This window comes from Micromys minutus (assembly GCF_963924665.1).
Source record: "Micromys minutus genome assembly, chromosome: 24".
Classification (NCBI taxonomy): domain Eukaryota; kingdom Metazoa; phylum Chordata; class Mammalia; order Rodentia; family Muridae; genus Micromys; species Micromys minutus.
This window is the reverse complement of record NC_137959.1, coordinates 50,567,732-50,591,537: the sequence shown is the minus strand read 5'-3', so window position 1 is coordinate 50,591,537 and position 23,806 is coordinate 50,567,732. Positions and strand designations below refer to the sequence as shown.

General features: G+C 35.8%; 1 protein-coding gene and 1 pseudogene across 2 annotated transcripts in view; one reads left to right on the top strand and one right to left on the bottom strand.

Annotated features, from left to right (window-relative positions):
- Positions 1-13,980: 13,980 nt before the first annotated feature.
- The window catches only part of LOC308436303 (coiled-coil domain-containing protein 7-like), a gene marked incomplete at both ends in the record, with an annotated part of 99,885 nt that continues 90,059 nt past the window's right edge, over positions 13,981-23,806 (bottom strand). The window contains one exon of the mRNA XM_080937162.1: positions 13,981-14,151. Within this exon, the coding sequence (XP_080793288.1) occupies positions 13,981-14,151 (171 nt within the window). The remainder of the gene's footprint in view (positions 14,152-23,806) is intronic.
- On the top strand, positions 20,110-23,618 carry LOC308435877 (tumor protein D52-like; annotated as a pseudogene). The gene is made up of 2 exons: positions 20,110-20,127; positions 23,047-23,618. The product of its transcript is annotated as a tumor protein D52-like (transcript).

The following is a 23,806-nucleotide window of genomic DNA, read 5'->3' as shown; positions in this document are numbered from 1 at the left end:
CTGGCTGGAGCATTTAGACAGCAAAAGGAGATCAAAGGGATACAAATCGGAAAGGAAGAGATAAAAACATCACTCTTTGCCGATGACATGATAGTGTACTTAAGTGACCCCAAAAGTTCCACCAGAGAACTCCTACAGCTGATAAACAAGTTCAGCAAAGTGGCTGGATACAAAATTAACTCAAACAAATCAGTAGCCTTCCTATACTCAAAGGACAAACATGTGGAGAAAGAAATTAGGGAAAAGGTACCCTTCACAATCGTTACAAAAACTATGAAATACCTTGGTGTGACTCTAACTAAGGAAGTGAAGGACCTGTATGACAAGAACTTCAAACCTCTAAAGAAAGAAATTGAGGAGGATCTCAGAAAATGGAAAGATCGCCCATGCTCATGGATTGGAAAGATCAACTTCTTAAAAATGGCCATCCTACCAAAAGCAATCTACAGATTCAATGCAATCCCCATCAAAATTCCAACCCAGTTCTTCAGGGAATCGGGAAGATCAATGTGCAATCTCATATGGAATAACAAAAAACCTAGAATAGTGAAATCCATCCTCAACAACAAAAAAAACATCTGCGGGAATCACTATCCCTGACCTCAAGCTATATTACAAGGCAATTGTGCTGAAAACTGCATGGTACTGGTACAGAAATAGGCAAGTGGATCAATGGAATACAATAGAAGATCCAGAAATGAGCCCTCATGTATATGGTCACCTGATTTTTGACAAAGGAGCAGTAAACATTCAATGGAAAAAGGACAGCCTATTCAACAAATGGTGCTGGTCCAACTGGCACTCAACATGCAAAAGAATGAAAATAGACCCGTTCTTATCTCCTTGTACAAAGCTCAAGTATAAGTGGATTAAAGATCTCCACATTAAACCAGATACACTGGAACTATTAGATGAGAAAGTAGGGAAAACCTTAGAACACATAGGCACAGGCGAAAATTTCCTGAACAAAACACCAATGGCTCAAGCTCTAAGGTCAAAGATTAACAAATGGGACTTAATGAGATTGCAAAGTTTCTGTAAGGCTAAGGACATCGTCAAGAAAACAAAACGGCAACCAACAGAATGGGAAAAGATCTTTACCAACACCACATCAGATAGAGGCCTAATATCCAAGGTGTACAAGGAACTCAAAAAGCTAGACACCAGAGAATCAAATAACCCTATTAAAAAATGGGGTACAGAGCTAAACAAATCATTTTCAGTTGAGGAACACCGAATGGCCGAAAAACATCTGAGGAAGTGCTTGACATCCTTAGCCATCAGGGAAATGCAAATTTCTCTCAAAGCAACCCTGAGATTCTACCTCACACCAGTCAGATTGGCCAAGATCCAAAACTCAGATGACAGCAGATGCTGGCGAGGCTACGGAGAAAGAGGAACACTTCTCCACTGTTGGTGGGTTGCAAGCTAATACAACCACTCTGGAAATCTGTCTGGCGATACCTCAGAAAATTGGATATAGTACTACCTGAAGACCCAGCTATTCCACTTCTGGGCATATACCCCAGAGACACTTTAATACACAACAAAGATATATGCACCACAATGTTCATAGCGGCTCTATTTATAATAGCCAGAAGCTGGAAGGAACCCAGATGTCCTTCAGAAGACGAATGGATACAAAAATTGTGGTACATATACACAATGGAATACTACTCAGCTACCAGAAACAATGACTTAACCAAATTCTTAAGAAAATGGCTGCATCTAGAGAAGATCATCCTGAGTGAGATAACCCAGTCACAAGAGAACAGACATAATATGCAGTCACTGATAGTGAGATGCTAACCCCAGAGGCTTGCACTCCCCCAGAAACAACTCACAGACTGTATGAAGTCCAAGAAATAAAGAAAACAAAAAATATACATATGTTCACAAAACAAGATGACTTTGACTATTTCCATGTTGCGTTTTGTTTTGCATGTACTTTACGCTTATTGCAACTAGTACGTTTTCAATGCATACTGTCAAGCCCTTGAAAAAAATCAAGTACTGACTAAAAAACATATTCACATGGTTTTATGTAAAATTTATTTTAATGTCTGAAAAAACAGTACTGACAAAAATGTATAATTTTAAGCAAAAAATGTTTAAAATCTTTACATTTATCTTTGTTTTGCAAAATAAAGTCGTTTAAAAAAACATAAAAACATAAAAGTAATAAAAATATCTTCAGAGAAAAAAGGATACCCACTCTCTCCCTACCTATTCAGTATAGTACTTTACATCCTAGCCAGAGCAATTAGAAAACAAAAGGAGGCCAAAGGGATAAAAAATGGAAAGGAAGAAGCAAAAGATCATTATTTGCAGATGATATGATAGTATACTTAAGTAACACCAAAATCTCACCAGAGAACTTTTACAGCTGATAAACAGTTTCAGCAAAGTGGTGGATATAAAATTAACTGAAAAAAGTTAGTAGCCTTCTTCTACTCAAAGGATAAACAGGCTGAGAAAAGAAATCAGGGAATCAACAGCCTTTGCAATAGTCACAAATATTATAAAATATCTTGATGTGACTCTAACAAAACAAGCAAAGAATCTTTATGACAAGAACTTCAAGTCTCTGAAGAAAGAAATCAAAGAGGATGTCAAAGATGGAAAGATCTCTCATGCTCATGGATTAGCAGGATTAATATAGTAAAAATGGCCATTTTGCTGAAAGCAATCTACAAATTCAATGCAATCACCATTAAAATTGCAAATCAATCCTTAATAAAATTAGAAAGAACAATTTTCAAATTCATTTGTAATAACAAAAACCCCAGGATTGTGAAATTTTCAACACCAAAAGAACTTCTGGAGGAATCACCATCCCTGACCTCAAGCTATACTACAGAGGAATAGTGATAAAAACTGTATGGTATTGGTACAGAGACAGACAGGTTGATCAATGGAATAGACTTGAAGACCCAGAAATGAATCCACACAGATATGGTCACTTGATCTTTAACAAAGAAGGTAAAATCATCTAGTGAAAAAAAGACAGCCTTTTCAACAAATGGTGTTAGTTCAACTGGGGGTTAGCATGCAGAAGAATCCAAATTGATTCATTCTTATTGCCTTGTACAAAGGTCAAGTCCAAGTGGATCAAGGACCTCCACACAAAACCAGATAAACTTAATCTAATAGAAAAGAAAGTGGGGAAAAGCCTCGAACACATAGGCACAGGTGAAATTTTACTGAACAGAACATCAATGGCTTACGCTCTAAGATAAGGAATCAACAAATGGGGCCTCATAAATTTGCCAAACTTCATTAAGGCAAAGAACACTGTCATTAGGACAAAATGGAAACCTACAGATTGGTAAAGGATCTTTACCAATTCTACATCTGATAGAGGGATACTATTCAATATATACAAAGAATTCAAGAAGTTAAACTCCAAAGAATGAAATAATTCTATTAAAAATAGGGTACAGAACTAAACACAGAATTATCAACTGAGGAATACTGAATGGCTGAGAAGCACCTAAAGAAATGTTCAATATCCCTAGTCATCAAGGAGATGCAAATCAAAACAGTCCTGAGATTCTACTTTACACCAGTTAGAATGCCTAAGTTCAAAAACTCAGGTAATAGCAGATGCTGGTGAGGATGTGGAGAAAGTGGAACACTTCTCCATTGTTGGTGGGATTTCAGGCTGGTACAACCTCTCTGGGTAGCAGTCTGGCGGTAACTCAGAAAATTAAACATTGTGCTACCTGAGGACTTAGCTCTACCACTCTTGGGCATATACTCAAAAGATGATCCAACATGTAATAAGGACACATATTCCATGATGTTCATAGCAGCCATATTTATAATAGCCAGAAACTGGAAACAACCCAATGTCCCACAACAGAGGAACAAATACAGAAAATGTGGTACATTTATACAACAAAATATTGCTCAGCTGTTAAAACAACGACTTCATGAAATTCACATGCAAATGGATAGATCTAGAAAATATCATCCTGAGTGAAGTAACTCAGTCACAAAAATACACACATGGTAAGTACTCACTGATAAGTGAATTTTAGGCAAAGAATTTGGAATACCCACAATAGAACTCACAGACCATATGAAGCTCAAGAGGAAGGAAGACCAAAGAGTGGATGCTTCAGTCCTACATTGAAGGAAGAACAAAATAATCAAGGGAAGTAGAGTATGGGAGGGAATTGGGTGGAAAGAGAAAGGGGAAGGGGGATCAGGGGGACAGAATCAGGTATGAAAGGATATGAAGGACATGTACAGAGTGTCGGGAAATTAAACAGAGTTCTGTAGCAATAGATAATGGTGAACTGGGGATAGCAACCATAAAGTTTCAGATGTCAGGAAAGCAAAAGCATCTCAGGACCCCACAGAAATGGCATTAGCTGAAATACCCCACAAAGAGGAGGGAGAATCTCTTGAGACCATATCCAGAGGTTAGGCATAAGCCCCTGGTTGAGGGATGGGGCCACCCACCCATCTCCAAAATTTTAACCCAAATTTGCTCCTGTCTAAAGGAAATACAAGGATAAAGTGTGGAGCAGAGACTGAAAAAGAAAGGCCATCCAGAGACTCCCCTACCTGGGGATTTATTCCACACGCAGACACCAAACCCAGACACTATTGCTAAGGTTAAGAAGTGCTTGCTGACAGGAGCCTGATACATCTGCCAGATCCTGACAAATACAGATGCAGATGCTCGAAGCCAACCAACTGATCATAGGAACTCCATGGAGAAGTTAGGGGAAGGACTGAAGAAACTTAAGGGGCCTTATCTGGCATCAATGGGTGGGAAAGGGGACTTGGTTCTATGAAGGTTTGATGCCCCAGTATAGAGGAATGCTAGGATGGTGAGGCAAGAGTGGGTGGGGGAGTACCCTCACAAAAGCAGGGTTAGGGGGTGGGATAGGGGGTTTGATGATGGGAAACTGGGAAAGCAGATAACATTTGAAACGTAAATAAATAAAATATCCAATTTTTAAAAAAACAAAATAGTTTATATTTTCATGTCTTATACATGTAAATTTCACTGTAAAACATTTTTTTAAAATGCATACCATATGATGTGTGTTCTTTTGTGTGTGTGTTACCTCGTTCAGGATGATAATTTCTAGTTCCAATCATTTGCCTAAGAATTTCATAAAGTCACTGACTGAGGTAACACACACACAAAAGAACACACAGTATATACTCATTGATAAGTGAATATTAGCCAAAAAGATTGGAATACCCAAGATATAATTCACAGATCATATGAAGCTCAAGAAGAAAGAAGACCAAAACGTGGATGCTTTAGTCCTTCATAGAAGGGGGAACAAAATACTCATGGAAGGAAATACAGGGACTAAGAGTGGGTCAGAGATTGGAAAGGAAAAGAGCGGAGCAGAGAAGGAAGTGTCGAGGTGGGAATGGGTGGGTGGTAGGGGGAGCATCCTCATAGAATCTGGGGGTGGGTGGGAGGGGGGAACTGCTAAAGAGGATAATACTTGAAATGTAAATACATAAACTACCCAATTTAAAAATGATAAAAAGTCAAAGCAAAAAAATTTTAAGAAAAACTTACAATGCATATATGTGAAACAATAAACTATTAAAATCTGTTGTCTGGTTAAATATTTGTCACTAAATCATTCTCTAAGTCAAAATAAATTGCTAATCATGACAAGAGCAGAAGAGTGTTCTTTATTGCAAGCAATACCATATATCTGCTGAGGTATGATCTGCTCCCATCCACTCTTGGAAGGTCGAGGGTCTTCCAAAGCAGTTTACAAATTCTATTTGGCTCTAAAGAGTAACCCAAAATGAAGGTTGGTTAATAATACCGTGGGCAATTTGATAAAGTGTACTAAGCAAAACTGATCTATTTCATGTCTTATTTCTCAGTATTGTCTTTAGTTTAGAGCCCCAGCCAAACAAATTTCTAGAGTTTTCCTTGTGCACTTTATGCAGATTCTAATCAAGTTCAGGAAGGCCTCAAGATCTATCCATATGGAGAACTTTTATAATATTCCCGAGTAAAGGCCAACCCCATTCCCTCTGAAATTAAATACCATATAATTCTCAGTCTAGCCAAGCATGCTTCATCTTCTCTGATGTTCCACATAATACTCAGCTTCTTTTGCATCTACAACATTTACCTTACTCTACTGCTCATGCAACAAAGACAATAGCTATGCATCTATTACCTTTTTATATAACTTGCACCAAGAAGACTTTCTGCATGACACAGAGAGTTCTACATCAGAAACTAACTGAGCGGAAATTAATTACAATACTCTTCTGGGAATCGTACAGTGGGTGTTTCCCTGATAATATGTTTCATATTACCAATCTGCCCCATTGATCTCTTGTCTCATTCACTTGTCTCCATTATGAGTCACAAATCTTATTCACTGATAATAGTGAATGAGAGTGTAACATCTGAGAAATTATTTAAAGGCATACAATCAGGTGTGTAAGTTTTGCTTTTTTAAAATCAATTTATTTATTTGAGACAGGGTCCTACTCTGTAGCCCTGGGTGGCTTGGAACTCCATATATTGATCAACATTACCTTGAGTACACAGAGTTCCTCTGGCCTTTCCCTTCTGAGAGCTGAGATTAAAGGCATGGGGACTTATTCCCAGCATGAAACTGCTTTACTAATGCCTTCATTAAGACTAGACAAATGTTACATGATAACAATTTTTAAAGTTCATGTTTCTGTTTTCCAAGATGTGTTTTACCAAATAGTCAATCAGTTCACTAGCAGAACTCAAAGCTCAATATTAAAACAATATTAAATATTACCAAAACTTTTTCAGGTAACATGCAGACAGTGCAGCATTTCAAAACCCTATAGTCTTTCATATTTCCTTAGGAAAACCATAGAACTAGGTAAGGTTCACTCACCACAATCTAAGCATGAGTATGACAGCATCCTGCTTTATTTTTCTTTCAACACAGTTCTTAAGATGGGTATAATTTCACAAGGCAATTAATTATTACTACTTTTTTTATAACCTTACAAAGCTATAATGCTGACTATGCAGTTTTAAATGTAAAAGAATAAATTGGAAGCCTTTCCCACAGGAAAAAGGATGATGATGAAAAATGTTTAATGACTTATGCAATAAAAAATTACACAGTTTCAAGATGTGTGTGTGTGTGTGTGTGTGTGTGTGTGTGTGTGTGTGTTTGTGTTTGCATGCACATGCACAAACATTAAGAGCAAGCCAAATACTTGCTAAATGACTTAGGCCTGTGATCCAGAAAATTTAAAGTGGTAATAAAACATAGAGGCATAAACGGTCAAGCATTCTCTTCTATTCTTTGCAAGATAAACAACGTAAAAATTTTATGTGTGAGGCTTTGTATAATTAAGGGGAAAAACACTGACAGCTTATTTTGATTCATAGTATACTAACTCTGAAAGTATCTATAGTCCCTGAAATATCCTACCACAGGAGCACTGTCCCCTAACTGAGCGGGCTTGGTAATAATCAGAGTATGATCACCAAAGAGGCTAAAGAGGGAAAACTGTAATATTTATTTGGGTGAATCAAGCAATTCAACTAGTTTCATGTTGCCATATGTACCAAAATGTGGCTGGGACATCAAAAGACAGAATGTTATTGAATTGTTTATAGATCTAGGTCCTGTATTTTAAGAACTAAATTAAAAATAAGAGTCAGCTTATCAATTTAGAAATCTAAACATACTTAAATCTAATTCTGAATTTAAAGCTCTTTTAAATTTTTGAGCTTTTAATTCCCCTAATTTTAATTTTTGACATCTAAAGTTTCAGATATTTTGTATTTAAAGTTAGTTGTCCAAAGTAATAGCACAAGAGCAAGTGATAATATACAAAGACTCAGTTTGGTATTTTCACACTTAGATACATAAAAAAATAAAACTATGAAAACACAGAACAAAACTGTTTTACCTTTCACCAACTGACCTTTTACTTTGATCAGATGAGGTCTGTAATAAAATAAAATTAAACTTACATATAACAACTATATAGGCATGTTTAAAATGAGTCACATAAAAATGTTCAAGATAATTTTCCTGCCCCACACCACCTTATTGATGTTGAGATGGGTTCTCATTATGAACTCTTGGCTAGCCTCATGCTTACCTAGACCAAATAAATGGGTATTGAATTTATAGAGATCTGTATGCCTTAACCACTCAAGTGACGGGATTAAATGCATGCATCACTATATCAGGCATCAAAATAGTTTTTTTAACATGACAGTCATATAAGAGAAATATATTACAAAGGCTGCAAAATTATATTTTGGCATAGGATGAAATTAAGAAAGAACTAGCCCTGAAACTGTGTTTAATTAAAAGTCTATAGGGTTTTAAAAATATAAGAAATTATATTATTATAAATATAATTTTAGTTGATAAAATTGCTTTAAATGTATCTATAACTATATTATTTTAAATAAATAAATAAATATATATAATATATATATATATATATATATATATATATATATATATATATATATATATACTTTCAGCTCCTTCAGTCCTTCCTCTAGTAACTTCTTTGGGGTCCCCATGTTCACTCTGATTTTTTTTTAACTTAAACTTCTTTTATTTTTTTTTAATTTATTTTAAAAAACAAAGATAAAAGAAAAAAATTTTTAAACATTTTTGCAGAAATGTATAAAAATACGTTTTTGTAAGTGCTTGACTTTCTTTTCTTTTCTATTTTTTTTTAAGGTTTGATACTCTGCATTAAGGTCTTGCTAGTTACAATGAGCAAAAAGTACATGTAAAACAGGATATAACCCAGAATTAGTCAAGGTTTTCTTGGTGTGTACGGATTGAGCATGATGGTTTTTTTTTTTTTTTTTTTTTTTTTCTTTTGTTTTGTTTTGTTTTTTTTTTTTTTTTGTTTTTTGTTTTCTTTTTTTCTTGAACGTCACACAGTCTGTGAGTTGTTTCTGGGGCAGTCCGAGCCGCTGGGGTTAGCATCCCACTATCAGTGACTGCATATTATGTCTGTTATTTTGTGACTGGGTTATCTCACTCAGGATGATATTCTCTAGATGCAACCATTTTCTTAAGAATTTGGTTAAGTCATTGTTTCTGATAGCTGAGTAGTACTCTATTGTGTAAATGTACCACAATTTTTGTATCCATTCATCTACTGAAGGACATCTGGGTTCTTTCCAGCTTCTCGCTATTATAAATAGAGCTGCTATGAACATTGTGGTGCATGTATCTTTGTTGTATATTAGAGTGTCTCTGGGGTATATGCCCAGAAGTGGAATAGCTGGATCTTCAGGTAGTACTATGTCCAATTTTCTGAGGAAACACCAGACTGATTTCCAGAGTGGTTGTATCAGTTTACAACCCCACCAACAGTGGAGAAGTGTTTCTCTTTCTCCACAACCTCACCAGCATCTGTTGTCATCTGAGTTTTGGATCTTGGCCAATCTGACTGGTGTGAGGTGGAATCTCAGGGTTGTTTTGATTTGCATTTCCCTGATGGCTAAGCATGTTGAGCACTTCCTTAGATGTTTCTCAGCCATTCCACATTCCTCAGTTGAGAACATTTTGTTTAGCTCTGTACCCCATTTTATAATAGGGTTGTTTGATTCTCTGGTGTTTACCTTTTGGAGTTGTTTGTATATTTTGGAAATTAGGCCTCTTTCTGATATGGATTTGGTAAAGATCTTTTCCCATTCTGTTGGCTGCCATTTTGTTTTCTTACAATGTCCTTAGCCTTACAGAATCTTTGCAATCTCATTAAGTCCCATTTGTCGATCGTTGACCTTAGAGCTCAAGCCATTGGTGTTTTCTTGAGAAAATTTTCTCCTCTGCCTATGTGTTCTAAGGTTTTCCCTACTTTCTCTTCTAATAGTTTCAGTGTATCTGGTTTAATGTGGAGATCTTTGATCCATTTACACTTGAGCTTTGTACAAGGAGATAAGAAAAGGTCTATTTTCATTCTCCTGCATGCTGAGTGCCAGTTGGACCAACATTATTTGTTGAATAGGCTGTCCTTTTTCCATTGAATGTTTACAGATCCTTTGTCAAAAATCAGATGACCATATACATGAGGGCTCATTTCTGGATCTTCTATTCTATTCCATTGATCCACATGCCTATTTCTGTCACAGTACCATGCAGTTTTCAGCACAATTGCCTTGTAATATAGCTTGAGGTCAGGGATAGTGATTCCCACAGATGTTTTCTTGTTGTGGAGGATGGATTTTGCTATTCTAGGTCTTTTGTTATTCCAGATGAAATTGTGCATTTATCTTTCCAACTCAATGAAGAACTAGGTTGGAATTTTGATGGGAATTGCATTGAATCTGTAGATTGCTTTTGGTAGGATGGCCACTTTTTAAATGTTGATCCTTCCAATCCATAAGCATGGGAGATCTTTCCATTTTCTGAGATCTTCCTTGATTTCCTTCTGTAGAGGTTTGAAGTTCTTGTCATACAGGTCCTTCACTTGCTTAGTTAGAGTCACAGTAAGGTATTTCATAGTTTTTGTGAATATTGTGAAGGGTATCTTTTCCCTAATTTCTTTCTCCACATATTTGTCCTTTGAATATAGGAAGTCTACTGATTTGTTTGAGTTAATTTTATATCCAGCCACTTTGCTGAACTTGTTTATCAGCTGTAGTAGTTCTCTGGTGGAATTTGTGGGGTCACTTAATTACACTATCCTGTCAGCTGCAAAGAGTGATGTTTTTACTTCTTCCTTTCCGATTTGTATCTCTTTGATTTCCTTTTGCTGTCTAATTGCTCCAGCCAGGACTTCCAGTACTATGTTGAATAGGTAGGGGGAGAGTGGGCAACCTTGTCGAGTCCCTGATTTTAGTGGGATTGCTTCAAGTTTCCCACCGTTAAGTTTGATGTTGACTGTTGGTTTGCTGTGTATTGCTTTTATTATGTTTATGTATGGACCTTGGATTCCTGTTCTTTCCAGGACTTTTAACATGAAGGGGTGTTGAATTTTTTCAAATGCTTTCTCAGCATCTAGTGAGATGACCATGTGATTTTGTTCTTTGAGTTTGTTTATATGGTGGATTACATTGACGGATTTCCTTATATTAAACCATCCCTGCATCCCAGGGATGAAGCCTACTTGGTTATGGTGAATGATCATTTTGATGTGTTCTTGGATTTGGTTTGCAAGGATTTTGTTGAGTATTTTTGCATCAATGTTCATAAGTGAGATTGGTCTGGGGTTCTCTATTTTCGTAGGGTCTTTGTGTCATTTAGGAAAGAGGGTTATTGTAGCCTCAAAAATGAGTTAGGTAGTGTTCCATCGGATTCTATTTTGTGGAATGGTTTGGAGAGTATTGGTATTATGTCATCAATAAATAACTCATAAAACTCTGCATTGAACCCATCTGGACATGGGCTTCTTTTAGTGGGAGGCTTTTGATGATTGCTTCTATTTCTTTAAGTGTTATGGGATCATTTAGATGGTTTTTCTGGTCCTGGTTTAACTTTGGTATCTTGTATCTGTCTAGGAATTCATCCATTTCCTCCAGATTCTTCAGCTTTGTTGAGTATAGGGTATTGTAGTAGGATCTGATGATTTCTTGAATTTCCTCAGTTTAAGTCGTTATTTCTCCACTTTCTTTTCTGATTTTGTTAATTTGGATACTCTCTCTTTGCCCTCTAGTTAGTATGGCTAAGGGTTCATCAATTCTTTTAATTTTCTCAAAGAACCAGCTCTTGGTTTTGTTGATTCTTTCAATGGTTCTTTTTGTTTCTATTTGGTCTATTTCTGCCCTAAGTTTGATTATTTCTTGCCATCTACTCCTCTTGGTGTATCTGCTTCCTTTTGTTCTAGAGCTTTCAATTGTGCTGTCAGGTTGCTAGTGTATGCTCTCTCCAGTTTCTTTTTGGAAGCACTCAGGGCTATGCATTTTCCTCTCAATACTGCTTCAATTGCATCCCATAGGTTGAGTATGTTGTGTTTTCTTTTTCATTTAATTCTAGAAAATCCTTAATTTTTTTCTTTATTTCTTCTTTGACCCTTCTTTGACCCTGCCACTTGTACAATGCTAAAGATTCGATATGCCTGGACACATGAATGACAGCAGGTAACTCTCTACAACATACACTGACCCTGGTTTACTCTCAGTGATAAGCTGGTATGGCACAGTTCACATTTTTTGCTTCCTGCAAAATTAGCAATGCACTAATATATCACAATGGATTTTCATACAGACACCCAGAGAATTATGGCCAAACTAAACAGCATCATTAAAACCATGCAGTACAGCATTACACAGTAATAACAACTTACATAAGCAGTTCCTGAACATTGTGTCATTTAATACTCACTTATTCTTTAAAGTGTTATCACATCCCATAAACTAAGGATTGGCAAGTGATTGTGTTCAGTTCCTGGCAAAAATAATAGCAATCCTGGTCTCTTAATTTAATCATACTACAAGCCAGCCACTCTTTTTACCATCATATTGATGAGACCACACAGTAGAGTTCTTATAATAGAGAAGCTAGTATTCAGTAGCAGAGATGCCCTATTTTTCCTTTTCTGTTGTTCAGTTTTATATTTTTATCTCTGGACACAGATGATAGCAAGGTATGTATGTAAAATCAAGATTGAAGAATTGATGTACAGTCACAGATCAGACACAAATTTGAACCTGGACAGTATCAGTGTCACAGCCAGCTAGTTGTACTGGAATACCAAGAGAGTGACATTAAGAAAAACAGGACTAAATGTATTTACCTTATACACAAAGTACTTTTAAACTATGGGTGAATATAAAGGAGAAGAATTCACTGTCTTAGTAATTCATCATTTGTTTTCTACAAAATTACAGACTTACACATTGCTCTTTTATCTAAAATCTTAATCTTTCATGGCTTCTTCTGTTGAGTATTGCAAGCTAAACTGCTAAATTCAGTATTCAGTTTAGAAGTTTTCATAGTCTCACTCACGCTGCTTTAAGCACACAACCTCTCAACTGATGCACATTCTCTCAGCTTGAAATTCATGCCAGTGATGGAGCCTTCTTGTGTATAGTCTTGCAATGACCAACAATTCATTAGAAAATAAAGTTTGTTCAATATAGAGAATATGGTAAGATTGAGGATATGTCACTTCCAAGATCAAACATGTCTCTGTCCTTTATCTCTCTGACTTTGCCTCTTCATTGTTGTTTTTCCAGCTTTTGTTAAGTTGTGAAGAAACTGTTTCATTGACAGCCTTATATGACATTTTCCTGGTAATGGATTCTAGTCTACAAATCTGAGATACTCATGTGTGCTGTCTGGGCCATAAAGTTTTTTGGGGATTTATTATACAGCCAACAGTAACTAACTGAAATGGTACATTTCTTTCTTTCTTTCTTTCTTTCTTTCTTTCTTTCTTTCTTTCTTTCTTTCTTTCTTTCTGCAATTATAAAATAGGAGGGAGAACTAGGAAGAGCCTGAACATGACAGAATACATAGTACTTTCCACTCACTTACAGACAACCTTCTTGGCTACAATGGAAGATACACTTTAGTATGCAATGTGAGTATCACCATGAGAGTATGCTCAAAAACCTGGGGGCTAGTCAAAGAAGAGGCTCAGATCCTGGGAAAGAATCAGACCCAACAAAGCCAGAACGAAGTTCATGAAAGCATTTTTGGGTTAGGGAGGGGTAAAGCTTCTGAATCCACAGTTCTACAGGAACAAAATAAAATATTCTTTAGGGTTCTTTTCTATATTTATGCATTTATATTGAATTTTATCCAGTTTAAAAAGATTATCTTTAGATTTTAAAACCTTATTTTCTTTCTGTTCTCAAACAATTGCTTAAATCCTCATTCAAAATTGTTAACTTAAAGTTGATACTTGAAATGACAATAAATCCATACATCTAAAGTATAAAAATCAAAACTCTAAATAAATAAAAAGTAGTTTGTGCAAATATAGTAAGAAAGATATGAAAAAAATTACTGCAAATCATATACTTACTGCTTTGGTCAGTTTTTTTCTCACCTGATCCTGCCTTTGGCCACTCTTCTTTGGTAGGGAATTTTTTGAATCTTCACCCTTAACCTTTGATTTACTGAGAGCCTGGTCCAATTTTGTTTTACTTTTCTTTTCTTTAAATGTCTCAATCTTTTGATGTGGGACATTGTCTAGTTGAGTCTTATTTCTTTCAGTGTCCTGATTGTGAGAAATCACTTTGTCAGGTTTAAGTCACATCTCCCCCTAAAAACACATACTTTAGGAATTCGCACATACTGACACCTACATTCTCTCTAACAAACTTGACAAAGTTACTCCATGTATTATAATTAAACAGCTTTAGAATTAGAATTAATTAAAGCCATTTGCATGTTGGAAAATATTTTGAAAACATCTTCTACTTTTATCTTATTAAGACAAAACCCAGACATTTTCCCAAGTTGCCATCTTCTAGGCCATAATGAACAATGGCACCCTAAAAAGACCCCTAATTGGGGGGTGTTTACAGTACCAAGCATCAATCAGAATTTGTTCTCAAAAATTTTTAAAAAGAAAATTTACATCAAATATTATTTCTCATCAAATAAAAAATTACTCACTATATGTATTTTCTGGTATGTTAAAAGATATACATTTTGATGGCACATATAGTATATTATGCTATACACATGTAATATCGTCTTCTTATTCAAAATGACATATTATACAACAAAAATATATAGCCACAAAATAGTTAACAGAATATATTTAGTAAAATAACACTTTTAAATTTTCAAATATTTTACAAATGAACGTTTGCTCATTTCAAAACTTTTTCTATTAAAATTCATTACATCTTAATTGAAGGTTTTTGTGCATATTTTTAACTAGAAAAAACTTTCAGTTGTAAACATGATAAGTGAAATGGTTGCATTTCCTCAAGACTTTCACTGAATATTCCTTTCAAAAAAGTAACATTCTTGCTGATATAATAGAAATATGGGAAAGATTGTATACTTTGGCATATACCTACAAATATTAGATATGGCTGTTCCTTATTTTTAACAAAATTGTAAGTCAGAAGCAACTGTTGTTTTGGGAAATTTAATAATCAATGAAATTGATATATATATATATATATATATATAATATTATTACATGCTATTAAACATGTTTGCTTTTTAATCAAAATTTACTTATTTGTATTTCTTGTGCATCTCAGGGGAATTTATGAAAAATCTTCACATACAATATTTGATACTATGTATACTGTATATGTACCTTGGCAAGACTCCCAGTTTTGTGGCTTTCAATTCTAGAGTATGCTCTTCCTGAGCCATGCAGAGCAACTAATATTTGTGATAGAAAACCTAGGCCCTTATAACTTACAAACCAGAGATCAAGGCTGAAGACAACTCAAACCATAATTTAAAACTTGAAAATTGTAAATTTAGGGGAAGATGGAGAGATGGGTGAGCAGTTAGGAGCACTGAGTGTCCTTCCCAAAGCCTCAGGATTTACATTTACAGCACCCACATGGTAGCTCACAATTGACTGTGACCCAGCTCCAAGGGATCTGGCACCACTTTTTAGCCTTTGAGAGCATGGCATGCACATGACACACAGCTGTATACACAGACAAAACATATGTGCAAGTAAATAAAATAAAATAAAATAAAGTTATAAACTTAGTAAACTCAAACTCATCTTTTGGGTAATAATTCTGACAAAGATTTGCTTTACCAGGATGTCTGATCTTTTTTTGACAATGTGATATTTAGTTTTTGTCATTTTGACACAAACTAGAGTCACCTTGGGAAACAGCCTCAGCTGGAGAAATGTCTCCTTCATATTGGCTTGTGGACGTTCCTGTGGGGCATATTCTGGATTCATGGTTAATACAGTAGGCCTCAGCCCATTGTGGGTGGTGTCACCCCTAGGTCCAAGAAAACTAGCTGAGCCAAAACATCAGGAAAGACAATAAGCAGTTCTCTGCATGGCTCCTGCCTTTGCTCCTGCTTGAGTTTCTGTCCTGACTTCCCTCAATCATCTGGACATGTAAGCCAAACAAACCCTTTCCTTCCCAGGTTGCTTTTGGTCAGTGTTTTATAGTAGTAACAGAAAGCAAACTAGGAAAGACACTGACACAATATTGTCACCACATTCACAGCTATCCTGGGATACATGTAACCCATACTATTCATTATCTGGCTAGACAATAATATATCATTCAATGATCATTATTGCTCATTTATAACTCTGGTAGGTACTTCAAATCAATCAGTGCTATATTAGCCTATCTTTTCCATAAATACTTACTCTGTGAGACTATTTTCCCTTCTACTAAAAGGTTATTTAATACTATATTGTCATATTAATTCAAAGCATCTCTGATTATATTTTCAGCACCAGACGTAAAAGTGCTGAATCTTACAGAAGTGAAATCACTGAGTTCTTATAGTAAACATTCATGTTGGATGAAGGTAACTGCCTTAACTGTTCTTCTTTTACAAAACCATGGGTCTTGTCCCTTAGATCTCTGTGTTTCTTTTTTAATTAAATTATTTATTGCCTCAGACCAGCCATAGGACCAGGTTCAGTTGCAGGTAGCAATGGATTATGTTCGTGGATGTGTGGTGGTGGAGACTAAACTAGCTCACTTTTGGTAAAGTTTTTTCTTTCCTTAACCCTTTGCTATTCCAAAGCAGGTAGCTTATTAGTTTCTATCTGGCTCAAGGGTCTCTGGTGGACCAGCCAGAGGCTTCAAATTCATTAACTGTTCATGAGCCAGAGAACAGAAAGAAAAGAAAAACTTACACACACACACACACACACACACACACACACACACACCCCCGCGCGCGCGCACACACACACTTTGGCCAGGCTTGACCACTCCAACAACTTGTTTTTCTTTTTCTTTTTAAATTATTTTATTGGATATTCTCTGTATTTACATTTCAAATGTTATCCCTCCACACCACTGCTCCCATTCTCCCTCCACTTCCACTTGCTTCCATAAAGGTTCTTTCTCTCCCAGTCACTCCCCTTCAGTGCCTTGGCATTCCCCTACACTGGAAAAAACATGCCTTCCCTGGACCAAATGCCTCTTCTCCCACTGATGCCAGACAATGCTATCTTCTTCTATATATGCAACTGGAGCCATGGGTCATGCTCATGGAGAGGAAAAATCAACATAGTACAAGTGGCTATCTTGCCAAAAGCAATCTACAGATTCAGTGCAATTCCCATTCAAATTCCAACTCAAAGAAAGAACAATTGGAAAATTCATTTGGAATATCAAAAAACCTCGATAGTGAAAACTGTTCTCAACAATAAAAAGAACTGGGGGAATCACCATCCCTAACCTCAAGCTATATATCAGATCAATCATGATAAAAACAAACAAACAAACAAACAAAAAACCCCAAATGGTATTGGTACAGAGACAGATAGTTAGATAAATTGAACAGAATTGAAGACCCAAAAATGAACTCACACACCTATGGTCACTTGATCTTTGACAAAGGAGATAAAACATTCAATGGGAAAAAGGAAAGCATCTACAACAAATGGTGTTGGTTCAATAGGGAGTCAGCATGCAGAAGAATGCAAATTGATCCTTTCTTATCTCCTTGTACAAAGCTCAAGCCCAAGCGGATCAAAGACCTCCATATTAAACCAGGTACACTAAAACTATTAGAAGAGAAAGTGGGGAAGAGCTTAGAACACATAGGCATAGGGGAAATTTTTCTGAACAGAACACCAATGACTTGTGCTCTAAGATCAAGAGTCAACAAATGGGACTCATGGAATTAAAAAGTTTCTGTAAGGCTAAGGACACTGACAAGTAGACAAAATAGCAGCCAACAGATTGGGAAAGGGTAATATCTATCCTGTATCTGAGAGAGGGCTAATATCCAATATATACACAGAATTTGAGAAGTTAAACTCCAGAGAATCAAATAATCCTATTAAAAGTTGGGTACAGAGCTAAACAACAAATTGTTTTTCAACAACTCCACATGAATTAATGCATACTTATATACATACACACATACCTAGACATATATATATATATATATATATATATATATATATATATATATGTACACATAAATAAACTCACACACACATACACATATATATTTATATATACATTTTGTGAATGGGGAAAAGTTCTATTATAAAATTGCCTCATAGAGGAAATATTACATAAAAGGGGAGTTGCAGAAGTATATTGGTAGTAAGTACAAAGTAGTGTTTCATTCCATAAGCTCATTATCAGTTTCAACAGTTTCACATAGTCTTACTTTATCATAGTGCATACCGATGACTTTATCTTTGGACCTGACCTATAATGAATGTTTTTTCACAGTCACAAATTTGTTTCAAGCCTACTTTCTTAACCTAGTGCAATTGGCCCATGACACATGAAGGTTTGCAGCTTTGTTCTATAGGGGACTTGAGATTACTTGTGTCAATTTAAGAGTTCCATAAAATAATTATCAGAAATTGTGAAATCACATGTAATTGTCTCTATAAGCATTACTGTATCTTCATGTTGATCTGCAGTAAATCTGCCCAATATGATGGGCTGATGCCCAGTAATCATTAGACTATGTCACTTTAATGGTGACAGAGAAGGCATATCAGCAGCAAGAAGCAATCCTGGGATGAAGTCTCTAAGGACCCTACATCTCAGATGTCACCCATTGCAGGTCATACAAAACTGTGGGCCATCTTCAGAAAATTCACTTGCAAGCCTTAGCCTTTTCTATATGGCTTCTGACAACTTATTTCCTTTACATCCTGCTCACATCTTCCCCTTCCTCCTCTCCTCCCATTCCCTCCCTATAACCTTCTCTTCCTCCCCGCCCCCTTCTTCCCTTCTCCTTAGAAAAAGAGAAGACTCTCATGAATATCAATCAACCTTGGCATATGAAATTGCAGTAAGACTGGGTACATCTTCTCTAGAGGCTAGAGAAAGCAGCTCAGTTAGGAGAAAGGGATCCAAAGGCAGGAAATATAGTCAGAGACAGAACTCTTAATCACTGAGCCATCTCTCCCACCTCTGAGTAGTATTTTACCTCTAAATAGATTATATATCTGCAGTTTGAAAGAGATTGCTTTCTGCATGAGGAAAATTTTATTTTCTCTCTGGATTGCTGTTCAAGATATGAATGTACATTATGGTGTATTAATTTATTTGCATGTATAAATGACTTGTGCAACAATGTATTGTATGTGTGTGTTTGTTGTCATATGTGTGTACATACACACATATGTATACAGGTACATGTTCAGCTTATAAAAAGCAAAGCATTAATTTAGAGACTCCCAGTTGAGCATTTTTTTTAGCTTGTTGCTATTTTACAGGTGTACCCTCACCTCTAAAGCTGATTTAAGTTGTTCCTGAAGGGTTTTATTCTCCATTTCCAGTGCATCTGCTTCTTTCTAGGAAGTAAAGAGAGTGAACAGTATTTATTCTGGTTCTTTTCAGATTTAGTTTTTTTTTTTTTTGTGGTTATTGCATGTCTTGAATACACAGACTATCAGTATGATTATCTAAACACATCTAACTGTGAAGTTCTGCTATGCAGTGATGGATACAACTTGTAGCTATAGCTTCCTGTTGATTTCCCACACTCAAAATTACCATGAATCTTGTAAATTAGAACTCCTAGGATCAAGATGTAGAACTCTCAACTCCTCCTGCACCATACCTGCCTGAATGCTGCCATGCTCTTACCTTGATGATAATGGACTCAACCTCTGAACCTGTAATCCATCCCCAATTAAATGTTGCCATTTATAATAAATATTACTATATATAAAGCATTTTGTTTCATTTACTTTAAGTCTGAAATATTTAAGTGGAAATATTTTAGGTATTTTTAGAAGAATCTCCAATTTCAATATAGTTCCAATCTAATATAGTTCAGGCTTAGCAGAAATAAGTCACACATTCAGGACTCCTATAGAAGATGATGGTTTGAGAGCCATAAGTAAAGCACCACGTATGTTTTTTGTTTGTCACAACAAGCTCCTTGAGGACAATCTGTGCCTCATCTAACCCTGTACACTGCATAGAAGAGAAGTACCAACACTCACATATGAACAAGGGTAAGTGGTCCATGGAGGAAAAGAAAGTCTAGATAAGATACCCAAACTTTCATGGCCTTCAATTTGAGAGTAAGGCTTACTTGAACCATATGAGATATCCCAAAGCTTACAAAAAGCCTGTTTCTTTTTAACTTACACACAAGGGCACTGTTTGGAACAATCCTAACCATGAAAAGGCTCAGTTAATATCACACAAAGAAGGAAACTGAAGACAAGGGCCCAGTGGTTTTGTATAAGCCTGTCCCAAGCCTCCCTGTAACCTGTGAACCCTATAACAAAGTAAAGACTCAAAACAATCTGTCAAAATCTAAAAGAATTAAAATAAATGGCTGGATAGTTATATAATTTCCACTCACACCCAATCATGCCCATGATATAATAAAGGGGAAAAATACTAGTTATCAAAGGAACATGGATCCTGGAGTTTCAACACCACATTAGTCACAAAATCCATGAAACAATTATAATGAACTAAAAAAAAATGGACTTACAATTAAGACAAAAGAAACCAAGAAAGATACTCCAAGACAACCCTGATTTAAAAATTATCTTAGAACACTTTTAAAGCAGCCAGCAATCAGACAGTGCCAAATATATCTATGAATAAACAAACTGACAGAGATTGCACGAAACACAAATAATAGCCAAATGGTAACAATTGTAGTATCAACAATTATGGTTTTAAAACTGAATGTATGGAAAGAATAGCAAGTTAGATAGGACAACAAAAAGGTGAAATCACTTAGATGTATTAATGAAACTATGTAAATACAGATATAATCCTTTTATAAACATATAAGGAATATGTAGAGTGACACAGATTTCTACCATTCAAGTGTGTTTCCATACAGGAACAGAAAGAGGAAAAAACATGTTTGGCAAAGTTCCATATTCAAGATGCTGAGCATGTGTCAACTTAGTGTATTAAGAACAGCCATGTGCTCACGCAACTAAACTAAACTGTTGAAAAACAATGAAAAGGAGAAAATAAGAAAGGTCCCAAACAAATAGACCCTTTCTAATCTCCTTGTACAAAGCTCAAGTGTAAGTGGATCAAAAATCTCCACATTAAACTAGATACACTGAAACTATTAGATGAGAAAGTAGAGAAAACCTTAGAACGCATAGGCACAAGAAAAATTTTTCTGAACAAAACACCAATGGCTCAAGGTCTAAGGTCAAAGATTAACAAATGGGACTTAATGAGATTGCAAAGTATCTGTAAGGCTAAGGACATTGTCAAGAAAACAAAACGGCAGCCAACAGAATGGGAAAAGATCTTTACCAAATCCATATCAGATAAAGGCCTAATATCCAAAATATACAAACAACTCCAAAAGGTAAACACCAGAGAATCAAACAACCCTATTATAAAATGGGGTACAGAGCTAAACAAAAAGTTCTCAGTGGAGGAATATCGAATGGCTGAGAAACATCTAAGGAAGTGCTCAACATACTTAGCCATCAGGGAAATGCAAATCAAAACAACCCTGAGATTCCACCTCACACCAGTCAGATTGGCCAAGATCCAAATCTCAGATGACAGCAGATGCTGGCGAGGTTGTGGAGAAAGAAGAACACTTCTCCACTGTTAGTGGGGTTGTAAACTGATACAACCACTCTGGAAATCAGTCTGGCGATTCCTCAGAAAATTGGACATAGTACTACCTGAAGATCTAGCTATTCCACTTCTGAGCATATACCCCAGAGACACTCTAATATACAACAAAGATACATGCACCACAATGTTCATAGCAGCTCTATTTATAATAGCGAGAAGCTGGAAAGAACCCAGATGTCCTTCAGTAGATGAATGGATACAAAAATTGTGGTACATTTACACAATGGAATACTACTCAGCCATTAGAAACAATGACTTAACCAAATTCTTAAGAAAATGGTTGCATCTAGAGAATATCATCCTGAGTGAGATATCCCAGTCACAAAAGAACAGACATAATATGCAGTCACTGATAGTGGGATGCTAACCCCAGCGGCTCGGACTGCCCCAGAAACAACTCACAGACTGTGTGAAGTTCAAGAAAAAAAGAAAAGAAAAAACAACAACAACAACAACAACAAAAAAAAAAAAACAAAAAAAACAAAACAAAAGAAAAGAAAAGAAAAAAAAAACCCATCATGCTCAATCCGTACACACCAAGAAAACCTTGACTAATTCTGGGTTATATTCTGTTTTACATGTACTTTTTGCTCATTGTAACTAGTAAGACCTTAATGCAGAGTATCAAACATTAAAAAAAAGAAAAAAAAGTCAAGCACTGACACAATTATATTTGTATACATTTATGCAAAAGTGTTTAAAATTTTTTTCTTTTATCTTTGTTTTTTAAAATAAAGTTAAAAAAAAAGAAAATGGATGCATCAAGAGAATATCATTCTGAGTGAGGTAACCCAGTCACAAAAGAACAGACATAATATGCAGTCACTGATAATTGGATAATAACCCCTGAAAGCTCTGAACACCCCAGAAACAACTCACAGACCATATTAAGTTCAAGAAAAAAAAGAAAAATATGAAAATCCATTATGCTTAATCTTTACACACTAAGAAAACTGAATAATTCCAGGTTACATCTTGTTTTACATGTACTTTATGCTCATTGTAAATAGTAAGATCTTAATACACACTATGAAACCTTTAAAAAAAAAAACCAAGTACTGACAAAAATGTATTTTTATACTTTTATGCAAAAATGCTTAAAATCTGTACATTTATCTTTGTTTTTAAAATAAAGTTGTTCAATTAAAGAAAGAAAAGAAAGGTTCCAAATATCATACAGGAAAATGAGAATTTGAAGGCTGTATCTCATATAAATAAAATAAATAAATAAATAAATAAGTAAACAAATAAAGTCAAATAACAATATAAAAACATCATTAAAGTGTAAAACATTTCTAAATTTTCTTTAAAATTTAATCATTTATAAAAACATTTGAAAATATATTATTCTTATTGAAATATGAGAGGAGGGCGGAACGCCAAGAGGGAGGTGGTTCCGACATGGACCGTGGCTGTTGAAGACAAAGCCAGTGGCTGAAGAAAGAGAGGATGCTGTAGCCATGCCAAGTGCTGAGGGAGGAGAAGCAAGAGGAGCTGAGACAGGAACTTAATAAGGTGGAAGAAGAAATCCAGACTCTGTCCCAAGTATGGGTCGCAAAAGAGAAGCATCTTGCAGAGATCCAGCGGAAACTTGGGATCACCTTGCTTCAGGAATTCAAGCAGAATATTGCCAAAGGGTGGCAAGACATGACGGCAACAAATGCATACAAGAAGATATCCGAAACTCTATTGCAAGCCAGACAGAAGGCTTCCGCTGCATTTTCATTGGTTGGCTTGTTCATCACCAAAGAGCTGGAAAACGTAAAAAACTCTACAACTTTCAAGTCATTAAAAGAAAAAGTGGAAAACTTAAAAGTCTTAAGTAGGAAGAGCCAAGCCTGCTGGTGGTGATTTTGGAGAAGTCCTGAATTCCACAGTGAACGCTACCAGTACCACAACCACGGATCTACCTCCAGAGCAGAAGACAGAGAGCCCTTGAGCTGCTGACCTGTGTTCTGCAGCTCATTGCTGATGCTGCAAGTTAGAGCCAAGCACATTTTGACAACGCTGATGGCTGCAGATTTCTGTCAGATGTGCCTTTATTTAGCATTACTTATTTCTTTAACCAAATTGTTTGTGAATGAGACAAAGTGAAAACAACTTCATCACCAGTCCAGGGAAACACCC